The sequence below is a fragment of the Nematostella vectensis genome, chromosome 12 (assembly GCF_932526225.1).
Source record: "Nematostella vectensis chromosome 12, jaNemVect1.1, whole genome shotgun sequence".
Lineage (NCBI taxonomy): Eukaryota > Metazoa > Cnidaria > Anthozoa > Actiniaria > Edwardsiidae > Nematostella > Nematostella vectensis.
Window position 1 is genome coordinate 14,262,503 of NC_064045.1, and position 22,717 is coordinate 14,285,219.

A 22,717-nucleotide genomic window follows, 5' to 3' on the forward strand; every position below is an offset into this window, starting at 1 on the left:
TGAATGAAATGAATGCTTCAATTTTCATTGCTATGTATACTCATTTTGACGGGTACGTCAACAAGATTTTAAAACTTGAAAAAACGATTCAGAAAACAACGCTCCAAATCGCGACATTGCCGACTATATATCATTACTTTACACATACCATAGTGTTGTCCATATCCTCCAGCGCTCCCATAATCCTTTGGTGCGTACACAGACCCATAGAACTGACCAGTACGGCTCGTCCCATACCCCTGGCCACCAGTACCAGCATGCCCCGCGCCACTAGCACCGGACACGTGTCCAGTCCCCTGACCGGGGCCCTCAGAAGGTTCGTACTCATTCCCAGTCCTCCCCTCCTTGGTGATGTAGCCTGCGTGATTGTGACTTAGTCTCCCGCCTGAGTACACGGCCAGAAGGTGCGAAGTCGCGATGGTCAGTCGGTTGTTTGACTTAAAATGGCCACCGCCGTAGATCTAAGTTAAATATCAATCGAATCATGAGAAGAGCAGGCCTTAAAAAAGGGGGAGGGGGGCACGATACAGGAACATTATGAAAATATTCAAGGAGTCCTTTCCTTTTAAATTTTAATATAAATATTTTGGCATCACTTGTCCCTGGTGCCCCAACTCACCCAACCCCCTCCCCCCTGATCAGGCAAACTTTTTCATAACTCACCCACCCCCCCCCCCCCCTGATAAGGCAAACTTTTTCTTAACTCACCCAACCCCCCCCCCCCCTGATCAGGCAAACTTTTTCTTAACTCACCCAACCCCCTCCCCCTGATAAGGCAAACTTTTTCTTAACTCACCCAACCCCCTCCCCCTGATCAGGCAAACTTTTTATTAACTCACCCAACCCCGTCCCCCCTGATAAGGCAAACTTTTTATTAACTCACCCAACCCCGTCCCCCCTGATAAGGCAAACTTTTTCATAACTCACCCAACCCCGTCCCCCCTGATAAGGCAAACTTTTCTTAACTCACCCAACCCCCTCCCCCTGATAAGGCAAACTTTTTCTTAACTCACCCAACCCCCTCCTCCTGGTCAGGCAAACTTTTTCTTAACTCACCCAACCCCGTCCCCCTGACCAGGCAAACTTTTTCATAACTCACCCAACCCCCTCCCCCTGATCAGGCAAACTTTTTCATAACTCACCCAACCCCGTCCCCCCTGATAAGGCAAACTTTTTATTAACTCACCCAACCCCGTCCCCCCTGATAAGGCAAACTTTTTCATAACTCACCCAACCCCCTCCCCCTGATAAGGCAAACTTTTTCTTAACTCACCCAACCCCCTCCCCCTGATTAGGCAAACTTTTTCTTAATTCACCCAACCCCCTCCCCCTGATTAGGCAAACTTTTTCTTAACTCACCCAACCCCCTCCCCCTGATCAGGCAAACTTTTTCTTAACTCGCCAAACCCCGTCCCCCCTGATAAGGCAAACTTTTTCATAACTCACCCAACCCCGTCCCCCCTGATAAGGCAAACTTTTTCTTAACTCACCCAACCCCCTCCCCCTGATCAGGCAAACTTTTTCTTAACTCACCCAACCCCCTCCCCCTGATAAGGCAAACTTTTTCATAACTCACCCAACCCCGTCCCCCCTGATAAGGCAAACTTTTTCATAACTCACCCAACCCCCTCCCTCTGATAAGGCAAACTTTTTCTTAACTCACCCAACCCCCTCCCCCTGATTAGGCAAACTTTTTCTTAACTCACCCAACCCCCTCCCCCTGATCAGGCAAACTTTTTCTTAACTCACCCAACCCCCTCCCCCTGATAAGGCAAACTTTTTCTTAACTCACCCAACCCCCTCCCCCTGATCAGGCAAACTTTTTCATAACTCACCCAACCCCGTCCCCCCTGATAAGGCAAACTTTTTATTAACTCACCCAACCCCGTCCCCCCTGATAAGGCAAACTTTTTCATAACTCACCCAACCCCCTCCCCCTGATAAGGCAAACTTTTTCTTAACTCACCCAACCCCCTCCCCCTGATTAGGCAAACTTTTTCTTAACTCACCCAACCCCCTCCCCCCTGATCAGGCAAACTTTTTCTTAACTCGCCAAACCCCGTCCCCCCTGATAAGGCAAACTTTTTCATAACTCACCTAACCCCGTCCCCCCTGATAAGGCAAACTTTTTCTTAACTCACCCAACCCCCTCCTCCTGATCAGGCAAACTTTTTCTTAACTCACCCAACCCCCTCCCCCTGATAAGGCAAACTTTTTCTTAACTCACCCAACCCCGTCCCCCCTGATAAGGCAAACTTTTTCATAACTCACCCAACCCCCTCCCCCTGATAAGGCAAACTTTTTCTTAACTCACCCAACCCCCTCCCCCTGATTAGGCAAACTTTTTCATAACTCACCCAACCCCCTCCCCCTGATAAGGCAAACTTTTTCTTAACTCACCAAACCCCGTCCCCCCTGATAAGGCAAACTTTTTCATAACTCACCCAACCCCGTCCCCCCTGATAAGGCAAACTTTTTCTTAACTCACCAAACCCCGTCCCCCCTGATAAGGCAAACTTTTTCTCTGGTTTAGGCTCATCACAGATCTTTTTATCTGTTTATGCTCGGAAGCACGCCTATTTAAATCAAGGTTGCAGTCGTTGTGTCGTAACCCGCCGTCTCCTTAATTGTTTTCGTGGAAATAAGCATATAATCGTATAAAAATCTAGCTTGGAATGTTTTAGCATTATTATTTTGCATGCGAACATTTTATTTAGCTATCTATAAGTTACCCATGAATCAATGCGCTACAAACTGCGGTGCGCGTGCACCACTAGGTCCGGCCCAGGATACCACTTTATCTTTCAAGAAGGGGGTTAATCCCCTCTTCAATAGACAAAACTTCTGCAAAATAATATATATATTTCATGTCACGTCCCCTCACCGTGACATTAGTACTCCTGAGCGTTGAGCGCAGCCTCTTGTGCGATGAGAACAGTTCGAATGTGCCCTGATCCTGAACGTGAAGAGAAGTGACGTCATACTCGCCGGGCATTGTAACGTCACCAAGGCTCGAGTTTGAGTCTGCATAGAATGAGCCGCCATCGAACACGAACAGATCTCGTATCCCGGATATCTAGGGAAGACAAGAATGGCTATCATAAGAACAGCCCCGTATAGTAGTGTATATACGGGATGATTATACGGCCCCTTGTACCAGATATCATAACGATATGAGAAACAGTAGTGTTCCATTATTGGCCCGACTAGTGTCGATGTGTGTATAGCTGGTGTTCCGTCACTAGCCTGACTGGTGCCGATGTGTGTATAGCTAGTGTTCCGTCATTGGCCCGACTGGTGCCGATGTGTGTATGGCTAGTGTTCCGTCATTGGCCCGACTGGTGCCGATGCGCTTATAGCTAGTGTTCCGTCACTGGTCCGACTGGTGCCGATGTGTGTATAGCTAAGTGTTCCGTCACTGGCCCGACTGGTGCCGATGTGTGTATAGCTAGTGTTCCGTCACTAGCCTGACTGGTGCCGATGTGTGTATAGCTAAGTGTTCCGTCACTGGCCCGACTGGTGCCGATGTGTGTATAGCTAGTGTTCCGTCACTGGCCCGACTGGTGCCGATGTGTGTATAGCTGGTGTTCCGTCACTAGCCTGACTGGTGCCGATGTGTGTATAGCTAGTGTTCCGTCACTGGCCTGACTGGTGCCGATGTGTGTATAGCTAGTGTTCCGTCATTGGCCCGACTGGTGCCGATGTGTGTATAGCTAAGTGTTCCGTCACTGGCCTGACTAGTGTCGATGTGTGTATAGCTGGTGTTCCATCACTAGCCTGACTGGTGCCGATGTGTGTATAGCTAGTGTTCCGTCACTGGCCCGACTGGTGCCGATGTGTGCATAGCTAGTGTTCCGTCACTGGCCCGACTGGTGCCGATGTGTGTATAGCTAGTGTTCCGTCATTGGCCCGACTGGTGCCGATGTGTGTATAGCTAGTGTTCCGTCACTGGCCCGACTGGTGCCATTGTGTGTTTAGCTAGTGTTCCGTCATTGGCCCGACTGGTGCCGATGTGCTTATAGCTAGTGTTCCGTCACTGGCCCGACTGGTGCCGATGTGTGTATAGCTGGTGTTCCGTCATTGGCCCGACTGGTGCCGATGTGCTTATAGCTAGTGTTCCGTCACTGGCCCGACTGGTGCCGATGTGTGTTTAGCTGGTGTTACGTCACTGGCCCGACTGGCGCCGATGTGTGTATGGCTAGTGTTCCGTCACTGGCCCGACAGGTGCCGATGTGCTTATAGCTAGTGTTCCGTCACTGGCCCGACTGGTGCCGATGTGTGTATAGCTAGTGTTCCGTCATTGGCCCGACTGGTGCCGATGTGTGTATAGCTAGTGTTCCGTCACTGGCCCGACTGGTGCCATTGTGTGTTTAGCTAGTGTTCCGTCACTGGCCCGACTGGTGCCGAGGTTTGTAGAGCTAGTGTTCCGTCACTGGTCCGACTGGTGCCGATGTGTGTATAGCTAGTGTTACTCACTAGCCCGACTGGTGCCGATGTGTGTATAGCTAGTGTTCCGTCACTGGCCCGACTGGTGCCGATGTGTGTATAGCTAGTGTTCCGTCACTGGCCCGACTGGCGCCGATGTGTGTATGGCTAGTGGTCCGTCACTGGCCCGACTGGTGCCGATGTGTGTATAGCTAGTGTTCCGTCACTGGCCCGACTGGTGCCGATGTGTGTATAGCTAGTGTTCCGTCACTGGCCCGACTGGTGCCGATGTGTGTTTGGCTAGTGTTCCGTCACTGGCCCGACAGGTGCCGATGTGCTTATAGCTAGTGTTCCGTCACTGGCCCGACAGGTGCCGATGTGCTTATAGCTAGTGTTCCGTCATTGGCCCGACTGGTACCAATGTGCTTATAGCTAGTGTTCCGTCACTGGCCCGACTGGTGCCGATGTGTGTATAGCTAAGTGTTCCGTCACTGGCCCGACTGGTGCCGATGTGTGTATAGCTGGTGTTACGTCACTGGCCCGACTGGTGCCGATGTGTGTATGGCTAGTGTTCCGTCACTGGCCCGACTGGTGCCGATGTGTGTATGGCTAGTGTTGCGTCATTGTCCCGACTGGTGCCGATGTGTGTATAGCTGGTGTTCCGTCACTGGCCCGACTGGTGCCGATGTGTGTATAGCTAGTGTTCCGTCACTGGCCCGACTGGTGCCGATGTGTGTATGGCTAGTGTTCCGTCAATGGCCCGACTGGTGCCGATGTGTGTTTAGCTAGTGTTCCGTCACTGGCCCGACTGGTGCCGATGTGTGTATAGCTAGTGTTCCGTTACTGGCCCGACTGGTGCCGATGTGTGTATAGCTAGCGTTCCGTCATTGGCCCGACTGGTGCCGATGTGTGTATAGCTAGTGTTCCGTCACTGGCCCGACTGGTGCCGATGTGTGTATAGCTAGTGTTCCGTCACTGGCCCGACTGGTGCCGATGTGTGTATGGCTAGTGTTCCATCACTGGCCCGACTGGTGCCGATGTGTGTATATCTAGTGTTCGCTCAAAGAAGGACGTACTTTTCCTGACGTCTTGAAGCTGACTCGCTGAAGAAAAGCCCTGTGTGGCAACGCCACACTCCCGTTCTCATAGACCCGCAGCCCGAAAGGGATATCGGGATCTGTGACTTCTATCGCGAAGGACTGGCGGTAGCCAACGTGCAGGAACCCAGTCTTATCTCCATACACTCGACCAGCCCGCAAGGAGACTGGGGTGGTGATGTTAGGTCCCGGATGAACAGCAAGTTCAGCGTTGCCATAGAGATGAATCTCATCAAAGTCATAGGTATTGGTTGAAGCGGATGGCTCGATCCAGGTCCTTGCGCTCTGGAATTGCCGATAGATGTACCTAGAGACAGAATACCCTATATAAACTATACCTCAATACAAAAGAACCAAATACCGTGATGGTAACGAGAAGAATAAATAAAATTCACCAAAACTGGTATTAGACTCTGCCCTGAAAAAGTGTAATTAAAGACGAAAATTTGGTCGAATACAAGTTTTGGTGCATTTTAATAAAATATAAATATTCGAGAAGGAGTAGCCTGCGTGCAGCAAGTGAATCTCCAAGAAATAAAGAAAAAGAATCCTTTTTTCTCTCTTTTTCGAATAAATGTTTTTTCCTCCCTTTTATTTTTCTGGTGTTTATGTCCTATCTAAGTTAAAGATTCAATCAATTGGAAGCTGTTTTTTGTCCGTAATAACGGGGTGTTTTCAAGGTAAAATCTAACTCTTTAAGATGCCTAGATTTTTATTTCATAGTTAACCTGTTTCACCCAATTTTGTATACGGCCAAATAAAGGTGTGACTAAATCTGTTTCATTAAGTGTCAAAAAATACATTTGGGCCCAGAAAAAATGACTTTGAATATGTTGTTGGTCAGCACTTATCTTGAGCAAAGCTATCAATCTTAAATACCTTTCATGCCGTCCATTCCCCTCTATGAATATCCCATAGTTACCTTTCATATCGAACTCTCCCCTCTATGAATATCCCATAGTTACCTTTCATGTCGAACTCTCCCCTCTATGAATATCCCATAATTACCTTTCATGTCGGACTCTTCCCTCTATGAATATCCCATAGTTACCTTTCATGTCGAACTCTCCCCTCTATGAATATCCCATAGTTACCTTTCATGCCGAACTCTCCCCTCTATAAATATCCCATAGTTACCTTTTATGTCGAACTCTCCCCTCTATGAATATACCATAGTTACCTTTCATGTCAAACTCTCCCCTCTATGAATATCCCATAGTTACCTTTCATATCGAACTCTCCCCTCTATGAATATCCCATAGTTACCTTTCATATCGAACTCTCCCCTCTATGAATATCCCATAGTTACCTTTCATATCGAACTCTCCCCTCTATGAATATCCCATAGTTACCTTTCATATCGAACTCTCCCCTCTATGAATATCCCATAGTTACCTTTCATATCGAACTCTCCCCTCTATGAATATCCCATAGTTACCTTTCATATCGAAATCTCCCCTCAATGAATATCCCATAGTTACCTGTCATGTCGAACTCTCCCCTATATGAATATCCCATAGTTACCTTTTATATCGAACTATCCCCTCTATGAATATCCCATAGTTACCTTTCATGTCGAACTCTCCCTTCTATGAATATCCCATAGTTACCTTTCATATCGAACTCTCCCCTCTATAAATATCCCATAGTTACCTTTCATATCGAACTCTCCCCTCTATGAATATCCCATAGTTACCTTTCATATCGAACTCTCCCCTCTATGACTATCCCATAGTTACCTTTCAAGTCGAACTCTAACCTTTATGAATATCCCATAGTTACCTTTCATTTTGAACTCTCCCCTCTATGAATATCCCATGGTTACCTTTCATGTCGAACTCTCCCCTCTATGAATATCCCAAAGTTATCTTTCATGCCGTCTATTCCCCTCTATGAATATCCAATTTACCTTTCATGTCGAACTCTCCCCTCTATGAATATCCCCATAGTTACCTTTCATATCGAACTCTCCCCTCTATGAATATCCCAAAGTTACCTTTCATATCGAACTCTCCCCTCTATGAATATCCCATATTTACCTTTCATATCGAACTCTCCCCTCTATGGATATCCCATAGTTACCTTTCATGTCGAACTCTCCACTCTATGAATATCCCATAGTTACCTTTCATGTCGAACTCTCCCCTCTATGAATATCCCATAGTTACCTTTCATGTCGAACTCTCCCCACTATGAATATCCCATAGTTACCTTTCATGCCGAACTCTCCCCTCTATGAATATCTCAATCTCGCCAAGCCCTGCATACGTGCTGAGAGCGCGGAGACTAAACGTAAATGAAGCCACGTTCCGACGGACGGGAAGATCAACATACGACCCCTGGATGCAGCCGTTTCGTAGCAACACGTAGTTACTAGTGACAGGGAGACTGGACACGCCATCGCTTGACGTCACCTAATAAGAGTTTTTTTTATTATAAATATAATCTTATCATCCACCGATCACTGCGCGGGATCATTAACACTAACACGCATGTATTGTGCAACGTAAATTTGAATATTTACGTGACTGTTCTTACGTGACTAGATGGAGTCCCTGACTGTGGAAACACGTTGCTTGCGTGGTGAAAGCATTACTGCACGTGGTTTTGCGTGACTCTGAATGCGTAACGTTTGACTCGCGTGACTATTCGTATTCGTGACTATGAATGCGTGAAAGCGCGTGAATTGCGTGACTAGTTACCTGGAAGTCCGTGACATGAGAGCATATCGGGTAGACTCTCACGTGGTTCACAAACTCCACCTTCGGTAAAGATATCACCAGTTGAGTCGACGAGCAGCCAGCGAGGAAGAAATGACAACCATCAGTCCAGTAGGTCTGATCGAACAAGTGCGCAAGCGCAAACATATAACACGAGTAGCATATAGAACAAGGTGCCAATCCACAGCTCGACGTGACAGTCACGCCATTCGGCGCCGTGTAACGCAATCCTCGATCAAGATTCCCGCCAGAAAGCTCCAATCGGTAACCAGAGTTAGGGATTTCATCCATGGAAGATTTTTGGTTGTTGTTATTGACTTTCAGAATTGAGTGACCGTTCCCAGCATGCTTCAGGTAAACTGTACCGGACGCCCCTGCCTCAGCTCCTGAGACTCCGGACCCCCCGTAGACGTCAAAACTACCCCGGTAGGGGTGGTGTGTAATCTTGTTGTAGTAATAGGCAGCAATACGGCCTCCAGAGCCCCCGCCAGATCTTGCCTGACCCGTCCCCCCTAGGGCCTGGATTGCTCCAGTGTGTCCGCCCGAGAGGGCCTGGGTGTAGATCAATATGCTTCCTCCGCTGCCGCCACCATTAGCGGAAGTGACGTCACGACTGTTAGCTGCTATGTAACCATCAACCTAGAACAGAGAAATAAACATTGACTTCTATTTCGCGGAAAATCCGGACCATATATAAAAACTTTGAAAAATTCATAAAGTAACACACGAGTCACTGTAAAAGGTCAAACAATTTACTGTACAATGTAAAAAAAACGCCCTTACTTTCGCGTACTTTCCAGAGAGCATAGTTTTTGTTAGCTAAAATCAGCGGAAGGAACATGAAAAGAATGACGTTTATTCAAGGCATTTGCCTTCTTTCTGGTATAAATTAAGAAATAAGGACTTTACATATTTAAACCTGTGATAGTGATGTGAAATATGCACTGCCATAATTGGTAGAAAAAGTTGTTTTGACCTGTAATGTATCAGTGACGTCAAAGTACAACACTCCTCCTCCTTTGCCGCCGTTCGGACCATCTCCGCCGCTTCCAAAGTCTGTCGGCAGGTACAAATTCCCGTACGGCAACCCCTTACGCAGACGACAAGTCGTGATCGCCGCTGAACTATCGCAGGCGCCACGCCCTCCAGTCCCGCCATGTCCCGCGCCGCTACGCTTCCAAGTGTATGTGCTAACATTGCCAGGACCGCTGCCCGGTAAATAACCACCATCGCTGGCGTCGATTAGCCCCCCGTCGTCAACAGTTAGATTGACAGCTGCCAATCTCATGTTGAATGTGTCAATTTTTGCGCCACCTTCCACGAGGAGAATCTTTGCTTGGAGTGTGAATGCGGCTTTATGCGCGTTAGAGCTATGCGTTTGGATCTTGGAGTCCGCCATGATGCGCAAAGTCTCGTTGAATGCGAACTTCCTGTTTGTATCAGAACCGGTATGACCGGTTAGGTAGCAGTGCAATATCCCACTGTTAAGGAGCGTCAGATTTGTTATGTGATCAAGTGTTCCTTCCACGTGGACCTGAACTTGGTTGATCTCAGATATTGGTGCCAGACCAAGGTAACCACCCCTGTACACATGAGCGCTGAATGGTATGTCCAAGAAGTGACGATGCAAGTCCAGAACCTGAAATATTTAACGTGACCTTTAATAGTGACAACGCAAAACCATCATCTGTTATATATCTTGTGACTATAAACGAAACAGTATTACCGTAAATGATCTAAATAATCTAAAGAACGACTCCTATCTAATGAACGCCCCCCCCCCCACTAAGCTTACAAGTTTATATTTCAACGTCCCTATCTTATAAACGTCACTCTCTATTTAACGCCCCTCCTTCCCTCCCTCCCAGCTTAAAAAAACAAATACAGGTAATATAAATTCAATTCAATTGCCTTTTTGCTTAATCTTAGTTTGGCTTCTACTGGTTAAGGCTTGCATAATGTCAAGAAACGCTTGCCACGCAGGCTATAATTTAACTTGATCCTGAATGAGATCAGAACTCCACTGCACTTGGGATTTTCTTTTTGTTATAGTTTGGAAAGAACACCCCCTCTAATAAACGCCTCCTATCTATTGAACACCATCTATTGAACACCATCTATTGAACACCATCTATTGAACACCATCTATTGAACACCATCTATTGAACACCATCTATTGAACACCATCTATTGAACACCATCTATTGAACACCATCTATTGAACACCATCTATTGAACACCATCTATTGAACACCATCTATTGAACACCATCTATTGAACACCATCTATTGAACACCATCTATTGAACACCATCTATTGAACACCATCTATTGAACACCATCTATTGAACACCATCTATTGAACACCATCTATTGAACACCATCTATTGAACACCATCTATTGAACACCATCTATTGAACACCATCTATTGAACACCATCTATTGAACACCATCTATTGAACACCATCTATTGAACACCATCTATTGAACACCATCTATTGAACACCATCTATTGAACACCATCTATTGAACACCATCTATTGAACACCATCTATTGAACACCATCTATTGAACACCATCTATTGAACACCATCTATTGAACACCATCTATTGAACACCATCTATTGAACACCATCTATTGAACACCATCTATTGAACACCATCTATTGAACACCATCTATTGAACACCATCTATTGAACACCATCTATGGAACACCATCTATTGAACACCACTATTGAACTACCCCCATCGGACCATCTAAATTTAATTAACGCCCCGGCCGTTAATCAGATCATTTACGGTAAATAATAAGTGACGACGTCAGTCCATAACCTGAAATACGTCACGTGTAAATAAAATTGTTTACCTGATTATTTCCGATATGGACGAATCCCGTCCTATCTCCAATCATGTATTTGAAGTACAGCGTTACATTACGGTCAACGGGCTCTGTTTGGATGGCAAAGTGAGCGCCCCCGGATATCTGCAGCTCTTCAAACTCAAATGCATGTACAGACGAGGCAAACTGGTGGCGACCTGACTCGGGAAGGACCCAGGCCCTGCAGCCGTCACGCGACAAATCGGAATAATCTCCTGATAAGAATGAGTGAAAGCAACAAGAACAGTGTGTGAATCGTAACTGGCGTGTATTCGATGCATGAAATAAAGCTAAGGATATTTATAGTGTCTAATGTGAAATATTATTGCAGCCATTATTCTCAAGATAGAAATATATGCAATAATTGCATATCTTTGCTGTCTTTCCCGTGTTTATGATGCATTGGCGCGTGATGCGTAGCATAACTTATAGTGGCCAGAAATATCTTTAAATATTGTCAAGCTCGAAGTTCATGGCAATCATTGAATTAGTGTCTTACCAATTCGAGTACGAAGCGGATGCTGTCCTCCGTTGTCAATAATCAGCGTCCTGTGAGTATGCATCATGTGATAAATAAACGCCGTACCCGGGCCACCCGCCTCGGTATTTGCCGAGCCACCCCGGGCCCCACCACGTGCGAGGAACCGCCCAGTAAAGGTGTTATTTACGGTGAAATACACAGCGATTCTTCCTCCCGCTCCACCGCCCGCCGACATCCCGCCGCTGCCACCATGAGTGGTGATGTTTCCTGTCCCTTTGACGGTGTAACAGTGCATCCAGATGCTGCCCCCGCTTCCTCCACCGCTCGGGGCGTCCTTTGCTGCCGCACCATTCGCAGATACCTCTCCATCGATCTGGAGTGAAACATACGGGGCATGACATGACGGAAAAACCTGGAAAACGCGCAATTCCAGATAGACAGAGAAGACACGATTTCTTACAATGGCTATAGGTTCCTTGTAAAAAGGACTGATTTTCAAAACACAAATAACGTGAGGGCGAAGTTCACATAACCAGATTTTGGCTTTTTAAGATAATTTTTCATTGATCATTATTGCCCTGTGTAATCAGCTCAGGGATGAAAAGCTCAAATTTCAATGAAACATTACAAAAAGTCGCATCAATTTAAAAAAAAGTCGCACATGATATTTTGTTTGCTATAAGTTACTCAGAGAAATTATTCGCCTTATTCGATGTGAAATGGGCTTATTTGACGCGTCACGTCATGTTTTTTCGTCATGTCATGGGGCATGCTTTAAACCGACTTTTCATATTTGTATTTAGTTAAGTACAGTAATATCATTCAAGGATAGAATAGAAAGCCCGTGCGCTTTAATCGACCAATTTTGGCTAATGAACTCCTAATGTGTATATCTACTCGAATTCAATATACATCCAATCATCCAATTTGGCAGCTTAAAGTGACATCTACCTATGTAATACTGTTTTACTGTTCATTTGTATTTGTGGAAATTTACCTGTATAACATTAGTGACGTTGAACCAGATAACTCCGCCTCCAGCGCCTGACGTCACGCCGCCACCGCTGCTTCCAAATCTCACGGGCTCGTACAAATCCCCATACGCTGTTCCGATCCTAACTTCTCCTGCTCCACGACCGCTCCTGCCCCCGTGCCCACCCCCCGAGGAACCCTCCGAGGAGGGGTACCCTACTCCTGGGTTAACCACTCCATGGCGAGAGCCTGAACCACTCGGGTGACTCGAGTTGTAGCCGAGTCCGTCCGAAGCCATTCGGCCCCCGTCATCAATCGTAATGTTCTCGGCAAGTATCGTAACCCGAGTGCCTTGAAACAGGCCCCCGCCTTCAATGAAGAGTGATCTTAAAGTGAAGATGACTCCGTGGTGATGGACAGGCGAAGTCAGTGCTTGAACGATACCGTTATCCTGCACACGTACGGTGTCGAACCACAGGCTGTTATTAGGGTGGGGGTCTGTCCTACCGCGGTCATTGACCCAGAAGGTCCCTCCGTGGTGGAGGGTCATATTTTGTATATGTGCCACAGTCCCCGTCAAGAATATAGTGACCCCGTGTACCTCCGTATAAGGTGCCAGTCCGAGGTACCCTCCCTCGTACACATGGACGCTGAAAGGGAGATCGATCTCCGGTCTGTGGAGGTCCATCACCTGGTTTTCCGAGACGTGCAGTGTCCCAGTGCGATCCCCAATCATGTAGTTGAAATACAACGTGGCGTTGGTACCCACAGGGTCTGTAAGCACCGCCAAGTGTCCTCCTCCATAGATCTGCAACTCTTCAAAGTGGAAGTCACCTTGGCCCTGGGCGAAGTGATGTGTCGATGACTCCGGTAGCAGCCACGCCTTACCTCCATCACGTGACAGGTCACGGTAGCTGTTAATAGCCGACACTAATGGCTTCTGTCCACCATTGTCAATCAGAAGAGTTCGATGGGTGTGTACCATGTGGAACAGGAAAACGGTACCTGGACCCCCTACTTCTGCTTTGCACAAATGCTCTTCCCCCTTGCACCCGAGTGCCGCACCACCTCTAGCCTCGTAGGTGAAGTACGTCGAAGTTCGGTTGTCCTGAAAGTAGATAGCAATCCTGCCTCCTGCCCCACCCCCTCCGGGTCGGGAGGAAGACATTGATCCGTCCCCTCCATTAGCGGAAATCTTTCCATAGCCTTTGATTGTTTTACAATACATCCAAATACTGCCGCCGCTACCACCGCCACTACCCTCCCCTCCCGTGCCGCCATTAGCCGAAACCAGCCCGTCAATATCAATGACATTCGTCACGTTCATCCACAACATCCCCCCACCATTACCCCCGAGGGAATTATCGTAGCCCTTGCCGCCGGCGCTGCCAAACAATGCGGGCTCATACAAGTCCCCGTATGCAAACCCCGTTAAGGGAGAACCGCTGATAATATTCCCCCGTCCCCCACTCCCACCGTGTCCGGCACCAGATCCGCCAAAACTAGAATCCTTGCCATGACCAGGATTGGTGTCTCCATAAAGACCTCGCCCACTGTACCCATGGGATGAATTGTAACCGAGCTCATCTGCAATCATTGCCCCTCCGTCATCGATCGTTATATTCTCGGTAACAAATGTAAGTCTTGAGGCTCGCACTAGGCCCCCTCCTTCAATTACGACCGCGCGGGTGTAGAAGAAAATTCCCGGGTCTATAAGTGGTGACGTAACGCAGTGGATAACCGCGGTGTCCTGGACCCTGACGGTGTCGAAGCGATAACTGTGTAATATCTCTTGATACGTCCTCCCTCCGTGGTGTAACCATAGCAACCCGCCATGATGTATGGTGACGTTCTGCACATGCGCAAGCACGCCTCGAAGGATGATCTCGACACCATGTATCACAGTCCGTGGAGCGAGCCCGCAGTGCCCACCGCTGTATACGTTGACGCTAAACGGGAGGTCGATCTCCGGACGATGAAGGTCGAGCACTTGCTGGTGTCCGATATGGACCATGCCTGTCCGGTCCCCTATCATATACTTGAAGAACACCGAGACATTCTGGGAAATATTTGCCGCTTTCGGCCAAATGGCCACATGTGCGCTGCCTGATATCTGAAGTTCTTGGAAATGAAACTTGTGACCTGTTTCCGCGAAATGGTGGATTCCCGATTCCGGCATAATCCAAGCTTTCCCTCCTTCTGTATTTAGCGCACTGTAGTCTATGAACTTATTCAGCGGTTTTCTTCCATCGTTGTCAATCAAGAGTGTTCGGTGATCGTGAAACACGTGGTAGAGAAACACTGTACCAGGCCCGCCGCTCTCGACGTTTTCTAACCCAGCCACAGATTTACCACCAAATGACTGGTAGCTAATAGAAAATTAACCAATTTACCAGAATTATTCCTCCAAAATTTAAAATTGTAGAAACTAACTACAAGATCCGTATTTTTAGCAGACTAATAGAGAGAAAAGTCAGTAAAAGAAATTCCTATCATCGTAATAAAAACTTACCTGAAATAAGTAAAAGTCTCGTTCTTTCGAAAATACACAGCAACTCGTCCCCCAGCCCCTGCACCCCCGTGCCGTCCTAGGAATTCTTGAGGGCTCCCCCCTCCGTTGGCGCGAATACTACCGTAGCCTTTAATGATGTTGCAATGCACCCAGATACTTCCGCCACTTCCTCCACCCCCCTGAGGAAGTCCATCAGCTCCATTCGCGGATAGTATCCCATCGATTTCAAGAAGAAACGTGACATTCAGGAAAAGACGTCCTCCGCCGTTACCTGGAAGCAAAGATTATTTAATGATTTTCATTAATTGATTTTTTAATCGATTCAATTATGTTGTTGCCCAAAGAAGTGTCATCATTCCAATTCGGACGACTTTCACTTGATAAATTGTGTCTGTTGGGAGAGGGACGGACGGACGAAGGACTCGGATATCAGCATGACAGGGTATCAAGGTATCGTGTGAAGCATTATTGTTTTTCTTCCTTCCTTCTCATTTCTTTCTTCTGCATTTATTGCTAAGGGGTTCTATCCTTGGTATTTTTAGTGTAAAAAATCCTGGGTTTATAAGTAATTATTGACTGCGCGTTGGTGATGTTATTATTCAGGTTTGAATCACTTTGCACTATATTTATATAGACCGCTGTTCACAATGTCATTACCTGGTGTCCCAACAGGACCGCCACCGCTGCTCCCAAACTCCGTGGGCTCGTACAGATTACCATACGCTAAACCAACAATAGGAGCATTTCTTCCCCTACCACCCGTCCCACCGTGGCCTCCACCGGACCCCCCTGGTTCAGTTCCTTTGCCAATCCCCTTGTTGGCTGGTCCATTGACTCCGGACTTTGACGCGTGCGCAGTACTGTATCCTGCTCCGTCTAAGGAGAGTGAGCCTGCGTCGTTGATGCTGATGTTTCGTGCGAGTATGCGCAGATCGCTGCCTCGCACTAGGCCTCCTCCTTCTATGTGAAGCACTTGGACGGTAAGGTTCATTCCGGAGTGGGTCAGCGGGTCCGAGAGCATGCGCAGTTCTCCCTTGTATTGGACCTAGATATTTAAAAATGATTGAATAAATATTGTATTCCTATAGTCTCGTCGAAGCCTGCGGAGTCGGGGTAAACGCTAATAATATGATAACCAGTTAAACACCGTAAATGCTCGTTTTAACGCCCTGGGCGCTTCATAGTTTCAAATTGAAATTTCTTAAAATGCGAGGGGGCGCTAATTCGAAGGTGGGCGCTGTTTACAATTTTAGACCTTTTGAAACAAATCAAGAAATTGATCAAGAACACAAATAGATAAAAAAGTAGGTTTCTTGCGATATTTAATAAAATAAAGGTGTCTTTTTGGGTGGTAAAAGGCTTGCGTTCGGCCATCCTTGACTTTCACTTTGAGTGAGGGGGCACTTATAGGAAAAGGGCTCTTTTTAGATTGTGCCTGAAAAGGGGGGTACTGAATCGAAGCGGGGCCCTAAAATGACTCACGGAAGGGTTTACCTGGATAAAGTCAAACCGGAAGTCGTTTTCCCGTAGCTCGTTACCAGTCCTCGAGTCTTCGTTGAGTGAGAGGAGCCCGTCGTGATATAGGGTGATGTTACGAACATACGACAGGACGCCGTCGACATGGATACCAACTCCATGTACCTAGGAAAAAGATGACCTCACAAGGGTGATTTACATACGACAAGACACCGTCGACATGGATACCAACTCCATGTACCTAGGAAAAAGATGACGTCACAAGGGTGATTTACATACGACAAGACACCGTCGACATGGATACCAACTCCATGTTCCTAGGAAAAAGATGACGTCACAAGCGTGATTTACATACGACAACACGCCGTCGACATGGATACCAAATCCATGGATCTAGGAAAAAGATGACTACACAAGAATTGTCAATCTAAGGGTTACCTATTCGTTATTCCCCGTCAATTTCTTGATTTATATAGAATTTTGTTCACCTTTTAAACGACTACTGGTAGCAAAACACCCTGTAAAGAGCTGGAAAAGTTACTCTACACAAGAGAATCGCCTCTGCATCTAGTACTGTAAAGTACTTCCAAGAACTCCATTTAAAGTCTGTTTATATTTACCGTAGTGACTGGAGCAAGGCCGAGGAACCCACCGCGGTAGACTCGGACATTGAATGGCAAATCGATAGTCTCTCGGACCAAATCCATCGTCTGGTTGTACCCAATATGTACAGTACCGCTACGATCACCGATCATGTTCCGAAAAAATATCGATGCGCTATGGTTGTGAGGCTGTGTCAGGACCGCCAGGTGAGCGCCACCGTAGATCTGTACTTCCTCAAACTGGTAAAACTGGTTTCCTGCAAGAGCGTGATCCCCGGATGAAGGTAGAAGCCATGCACGGCCTGGGTCACGTGAGATGTCGCCATAGCTACTGATAACCTGGAAGTGAGACAGTTGATAAAGGTATCACAGTGAACCAGGAATGAAAAAAGAAAATAGAAATCCTGCGCACACTGGGCAAGTCATGTGACTTCTTAGTGAGAGTCGCCTATTGGCTCATCTTTGCTGCAAACTGATCCCAGCTTACGAAATTATCATACACCGTTCTTAATTACGGTTAAGAATAGAATAAATAATTCTGATCTGTTTTTGTCTAGCTATAATTTCAGAATGTAAATTCATATTTGAGGTTGAATACCTCCATATTTGACGGAAGGGGTGGCCTTCCCGCGTTGCTAAGCAATAGCGTTCTATGCATGTAGACCAAGTGGTAGAAAAATACAGTTCCTGGCCCGCCGCTGACAGCACTTCCTCGCCCCTCCCCTCCTAAGGACTCAAAGACACCGCTGAAGGTACGATTACTCATGAAATACATAGCAACCCGGCCTCCTGCTCCACCGCCGCTGTTCTGTGTACCGCTGTAAAAAATACAAAAGACTTCAGAAGACATTGTCCACTGCTGAAAACTACTGACAAGATGAACCAGAATATTGAAAATTGCAGCAAATGTGGATAAACAAATAAAATGCCCGCTGCCCGCTGCATTAAAGAAGACCAGTTCTATTCTCGCACCTAATGCCGAGTCACACAAGGCATCATTTTCATCATTCAAACCAGTAACTGAATATCCCCTAGTCAAACATCATGAATATGTATCAAACTTCAAATTTTGAAGTTTCCTTGCAAATAAGCCGTTGTATTTTAAATTGTAAACAATAACTAACAAGAGGCTGATCGATATTCTTATGGAATTTGAATGCCCCATACCTGTAGAGTGAATCAACGTATCCATGTCCACCATTCACCTGAACAGTCCCATAACCTTGAACGACGCTAGTAGTAATCCATATACTTCCCCCACTACCACCCCCATCGTGCAAGGTGTTGCCACTCTCGCCATTAGCACTAATGGTGCCATCAATCCTCAGGGTGCCCTGGACAGTAATATTTATGACACCACCGCCCAGTCCCCCGCCAGAGCCTCCGCCACGGCAGCCAAAGTGCGCAGGCTCAAACACGTGACCGTACGCGACGCCAACAAGAGGCTGATTCACGCCACTCCCACCGTTCCCGCCATGTCCCGCGCCAGACGAACCGATGCCTTTAACTCCCGCGCCAGTGTTGCACCTATAAGGGTTATGAAATCATGGTAGAATTATTCACCTTGACGCCTCCTAAGCGAAGGCTTGTATTTGAGTGGAAGTGGTGGAAATAGCATTGATGTTGGGGATGGAGAATGTGGCTATCTTATTATTATTATGTTTTATATTTCTTTATATTTATATAAAAAAATGTATCTACCGATTTACCAGGTACCCTCCGAGTAACCGGATAATTATCTTTTAGGTAGCTAGTCCTAACTTGAAGCGGACTCAATTGGATCAAATCGAACAATTGGATAATCAATTAATAATCTTTATTCCCTCCTTGTTTTTCTAGGGCTGTTGTAGCATTCGTCCTCAGGCCCTGACGACGGTTACAAATACGCAAGTGATAATAGGCATAAAACCATAAACGATTTTTAGCAATAACTGACCTGTTATCATGGAGATCTCCTCGAATGATCCCAAGATCCTCCACTGATAAATTCCCAGCTTCAATGCGCATGCTCTTCATGTGCAACAGCCCTCCACCTTGAACACTGACGTTTCCGATCCGCAAGATCAGCGTGCTGTTGTCTACTTCTGATGCTGAGGTGACCTCACCTGCGTCTGCGACCGTGAGGGAATGGAACTTGGTAACGCCCTCTTGCTGGGCTAGCTCTGTTGTACCGGTGAGGCCTAGGTAGACACGGCAGCCTCGAGAGACGGTTACGTGATCTACACCAAGGAACCCTCTGGTAAAGATCAAAATAGATATTATCATCTCGATTTCCTCCATATAAGGAAAGTATCATTTTCCCTTTGGCTTGCGTGCAAAAAATATCAGTCATGAATGACGGGCATGTCAACGGAAAAGAACATTTTTTTATCAGGTTCAACGAAATACGGCTATATGGAATATCTAAATTAAGCAAATAATCATTATGCGACATGCAAAGGTAGGTACCAAAGTCCATGTGCAAAGACGTTCAGTGTCAAATGCGTTGATATTGCGTTCAGCGGAAAGGCATTTTAGGGATTACTCTTGCTTAAAGAAACGCACAGACTTCGCGAGGCATATTCACAACGCTTTTCTTGATATGGCGTCACAGTAGTTACCAGACTTCGTAAGGCATATTCACAACGCTTTTCTTGATATGGCGTCACAGTAGTTACCAGACTTCGTAAGGCATATTCACAACGCTTTTCTTGATATGGCGTCACAGTAGTTATGTTGTTTGTTATTCATGCCGTTGTTTGTTGTATTTTTATTAATATTGTCGCTGTAGTTTTTATTGTTGTATTTTTATTAATATTGTGGCTGTAGTTTTTATTATTTTATTAATATTGTCGCTGTAGTTTTTATTGTTGTATTTTTATTAATATTGTCGCTGTAGTTTTTATTGTTGTATTTTTATTAATATTGTGGCTGTAGTTTTTATTGTTGTATTTTTATTAATATTGTGGCTGTAGTTTTTATTATTTTATTAATATTGTCGCTGTAGTTTTTATTGTTGTATTTTTATTAATATTGTCGCTGTAGTTTTTATTGTTGTATTTTTATTAATATTGTGGCTGTAGTTTTTATTGTTGTATTTTTATTAATATTGTCGCTGTAGTTTTTATTGTTGTATTTTTATTAATATTGTGGCTGTAGTTTTTATTGTTGTATTTTTATTAATATTGTCGCTGTAATTTTATTGTTGTTTCTGACGATGCTGCTGTTGATGCTTTTTAGTGTTTTAGATTTCAAATTTGTGAATACTGCTGTGATCTTAATGGTTGTGATTTCTATGTCCCCGTCTATATCTAGCCGTTAATCAACCTTTAAGATTGTGGGCTAAGTTGAAAGTGATAAGTATTATCAAATTGCTGTTCTGAACATGCCCTTATACGAACATCTGCCAAAAACGTATGTGTTTGGGTCATGGAAACTTGCCTCTCCTCCACTCTGCTCCCCCCTCCCCTCTCCTCCCCTCCCCTCTGCTCCCCCCTCCCCTCTCCTCCCCTCCCCTCTGCTCCCCCCTCCCCTCCCCTCCCCTCTGCTCCTTCCCTCTTCTTCTACTACTTCTCACCTGTTAGTTATCTGGATACCAAAGCACGCAAAGGTCGGTGGGAAATGCATGTGTCCTTTATGGTGTACGAACACGTTCACTTCAAACTCCTCGTGATCCGCGAACTGACCAATCACAAGCTGCTCCGGGCCCACGTGCAAAACACCAGAGCGGTCACCGACGAACTTGTTCACGTGAAGACTGTGTGGCCTTCAAAAAGAACGTGATATGTGTGAGATCAGTGGAAGAAATAGTTGTGTGTTCATGTGATTTGTGAGGTCTGGATGGAAAGGGTTGTTATGTGTTCACGTGATATTTGAGGTCTGGATGGAAAGGGTTGTTATATGTTCACGTGATATGTGAGGTCTGGATGGAAAGGGCTGTTATGTGTTCACGTGAAATGTTAGGTCGAGAGAGCGTATCTACACCTAGTGCATAATTGGTGAACCTTGTAGAAATGCTGATAGGCTTTGTATCAAAATTGACGCACTTTAATGCAAATGATGTAATAAAAATAGTATATGTAACAAACTTGACGATTTTAAATGTAAAAAAGCTAACGATTTTTTCAATATAACTTGACGCACTTTAAATCGTAAAATTACCATGTTAGTAAAACTTGTTATTATGTACCGAACTGTACGCACGTATGCACAGTGTAAAAGATATATCGTACTCATTGTGATGTTTTATTGTCATTACTGTTAATTTCAAAAACATTTTTGAAACAAACTTGTAAAATAGTGTGTTGAAGTTATTGGGGTTCCTCTCTACAATAAAGGTAGGTATGGCCTACCCTGGTTCCAGAGCCTCGTGCGTTTCGACTTCTGCCTCACTTCCATGTTAACGTTTTGTGATTAGCATGTGTCAGTTTCACGTGGTGCTACCTTGGATATAAACATCTCTTCGCTCGGGAATCGAATTCACGAGTATAAAAAGCGCATGAAAACCCGAGTAAAAACAACAACATTCTTAAACCCATTTGAAAACAATCTGAAAACCCATGGGATCATTACTGTAGAGTTAGTGACAAGAATATGCCCATAGGGATATAACATTTTCATTTTAGGGAATACAACATTTTCTCGGGAAAGCGCTTCAAGGAGGGGAAAATCGCGGATAAGCCCTCAGTTATCCTCGGAACGAGTCTATCAAAGAACTCAAGAGGCAAATAACCAGTACAATCGCTTGCTTGGGATAGTTGAATCCAATATCGTTGAGACGAGAGCAAACGACGGGAATGAGCTGGGAAATCAGCGATTTCCCGTAGCCGGCGGCAGCAAAGAGAAGACATCTCGCCGCTTGTTGATGAACTCGTAAAGACTCCTCTTGAACAAACTTTACATTGTTAATATGGTAAATCTTGTAACTAATTCAAACTGAGCACTATTAAAATTACGATCAAAATCATCTATCGCTCGTGTACTTCGTTGGTTTAGATGTTTGTTATTGCGAATAATAAGAATTAAAAACAGGTTTTGACCTTTTGAACTTGAAGCGAAAATACAATAGAAAACTGTCAGAATTTCTTGGTTTCCATGACAACACATCAATTGGCCAATCAGCGACCAAGTTCAGATTCTGAACCTAGCAAAAGTCGAAATAGCGCTACGAGATGCCAGAGCCTCGTCTCAACCTCGCTGGCCGCTAAATAGAGAAACGCACGAGGCTCTGGGACCAGGGTAGGTATGTTCCGGCGTCTCGGATGCTCTCACCTTGTAATATTGGGGTGGAGCACAAGCTGGGCGGACCTCAACACGTGCACTTCCTCTAACTCGTACTTTCCACCAATAGGGAGCAGCCATGACTTGCCGCTGTCCACTTCCGGTCGGTCCCAGTCTACCGAAACTGTATTCTGAGGCTGTCTGTTGTTGTTGTCAAGTATGAGGGTTCGGTTTTTCACACCAATCTGGGTATCCTGTGGTTATGTATAACATATGTTAGCGCACACCTGATGGGTTATGTATACAATTTGTAGTATCCATCTATCAAGTGATTGGCACAGCCCTAGCACGTGA

The 22,717-nt window shown here is 45.7% G+C and overlaps 1 protein-coding gene across 2 annotated transcripts in view; it reads right to left on the reverse strand.

Annotated features, from left to right (window-relative positions):
* Nucleotides 1–22,717, reverse strand: part of LOC5520178 — a 131,797-nt gene that overhangs the window by 94,540 nt on the left and 14,540 nt on the right. Inside the window, exons 15-32 of one of the 2 annotated variants that reach the window (XM_032365133.2) lie at nucleotides 22,415–22,617; nucleotides 20,721–20,909; nucleotides 19,101–19,400; nucleotides 18,332–18,691; nucleotides 17,763–17,982; nucleotides 17,183–17,503; nucleotides 16,581–16,727; nucleotides 15,744–16,131; nucleotides 15,087–15,357; nucleotides 12,600–14,943; nucleotides 11,621–11,975; nucleotides 11,110–11,336; nucleotides 9,219–9,881; nucleotides 8,225–8,881; nucleotides 7,734–7,936; nucleotides 5,502–5,829; nucleotides 2,885–3,076; nucleotides 149–461 (exon numbers count right to left, since the gene is read on the reverse strand). In XM_032365133.2, coding sequence (XP_032221024.2) covers nucleotides 149–461; nucleotides 2,885–3,076; nucleotides 5,502–5,829; nucleotides 7,734–7,936; nucleotides 8,225–8,881; nucleotides 9,219–9,881; nucleotides 11,110–11,336; nucleotides 11,621–11,975; nucleotides 12,600–14,943; nucleotides 15,087–15,357; nucleotides 15,744–16,131; nucleotides 16,581–16,727; nucleotides 17,183–17,503; nucleotides 17,763–17,982; nucleotides 18,332–18,691; nucleotides 19,101–19,400; nucleotides 20,721–20,909; nucleotides 22,415–22,617 — 7,681 coding nt within the window. Of the gene's footprint in view, nucleotides 1–148; nucleotides 462–2,884; nucleotides 3,077–5,501; nucleotides 5,830–7,733; nucleotides 7,937–8,224; nucleotides 8,882–9,218; nucleotides 9,882–11,109; nucleotides 11,337–11,620; nucleotides 11,976–12,599; nucleotides 14,944–15,086; nucleotides 15,358–15,743; nucleotides 16,132–16,580; nucleotides 16,728–17,182; nucleotides 17,504–17,762; nucleotides 17,983–18,331; nucleotides 18,692–19,100; nucleotides 19,401–20,720; nucleotides 20,910–22,414; nucleotides 22,618–22,717 lie in introns of those variants that run through there. The other variant, XM_048719933.1, reaches the window with a different exon arrangement.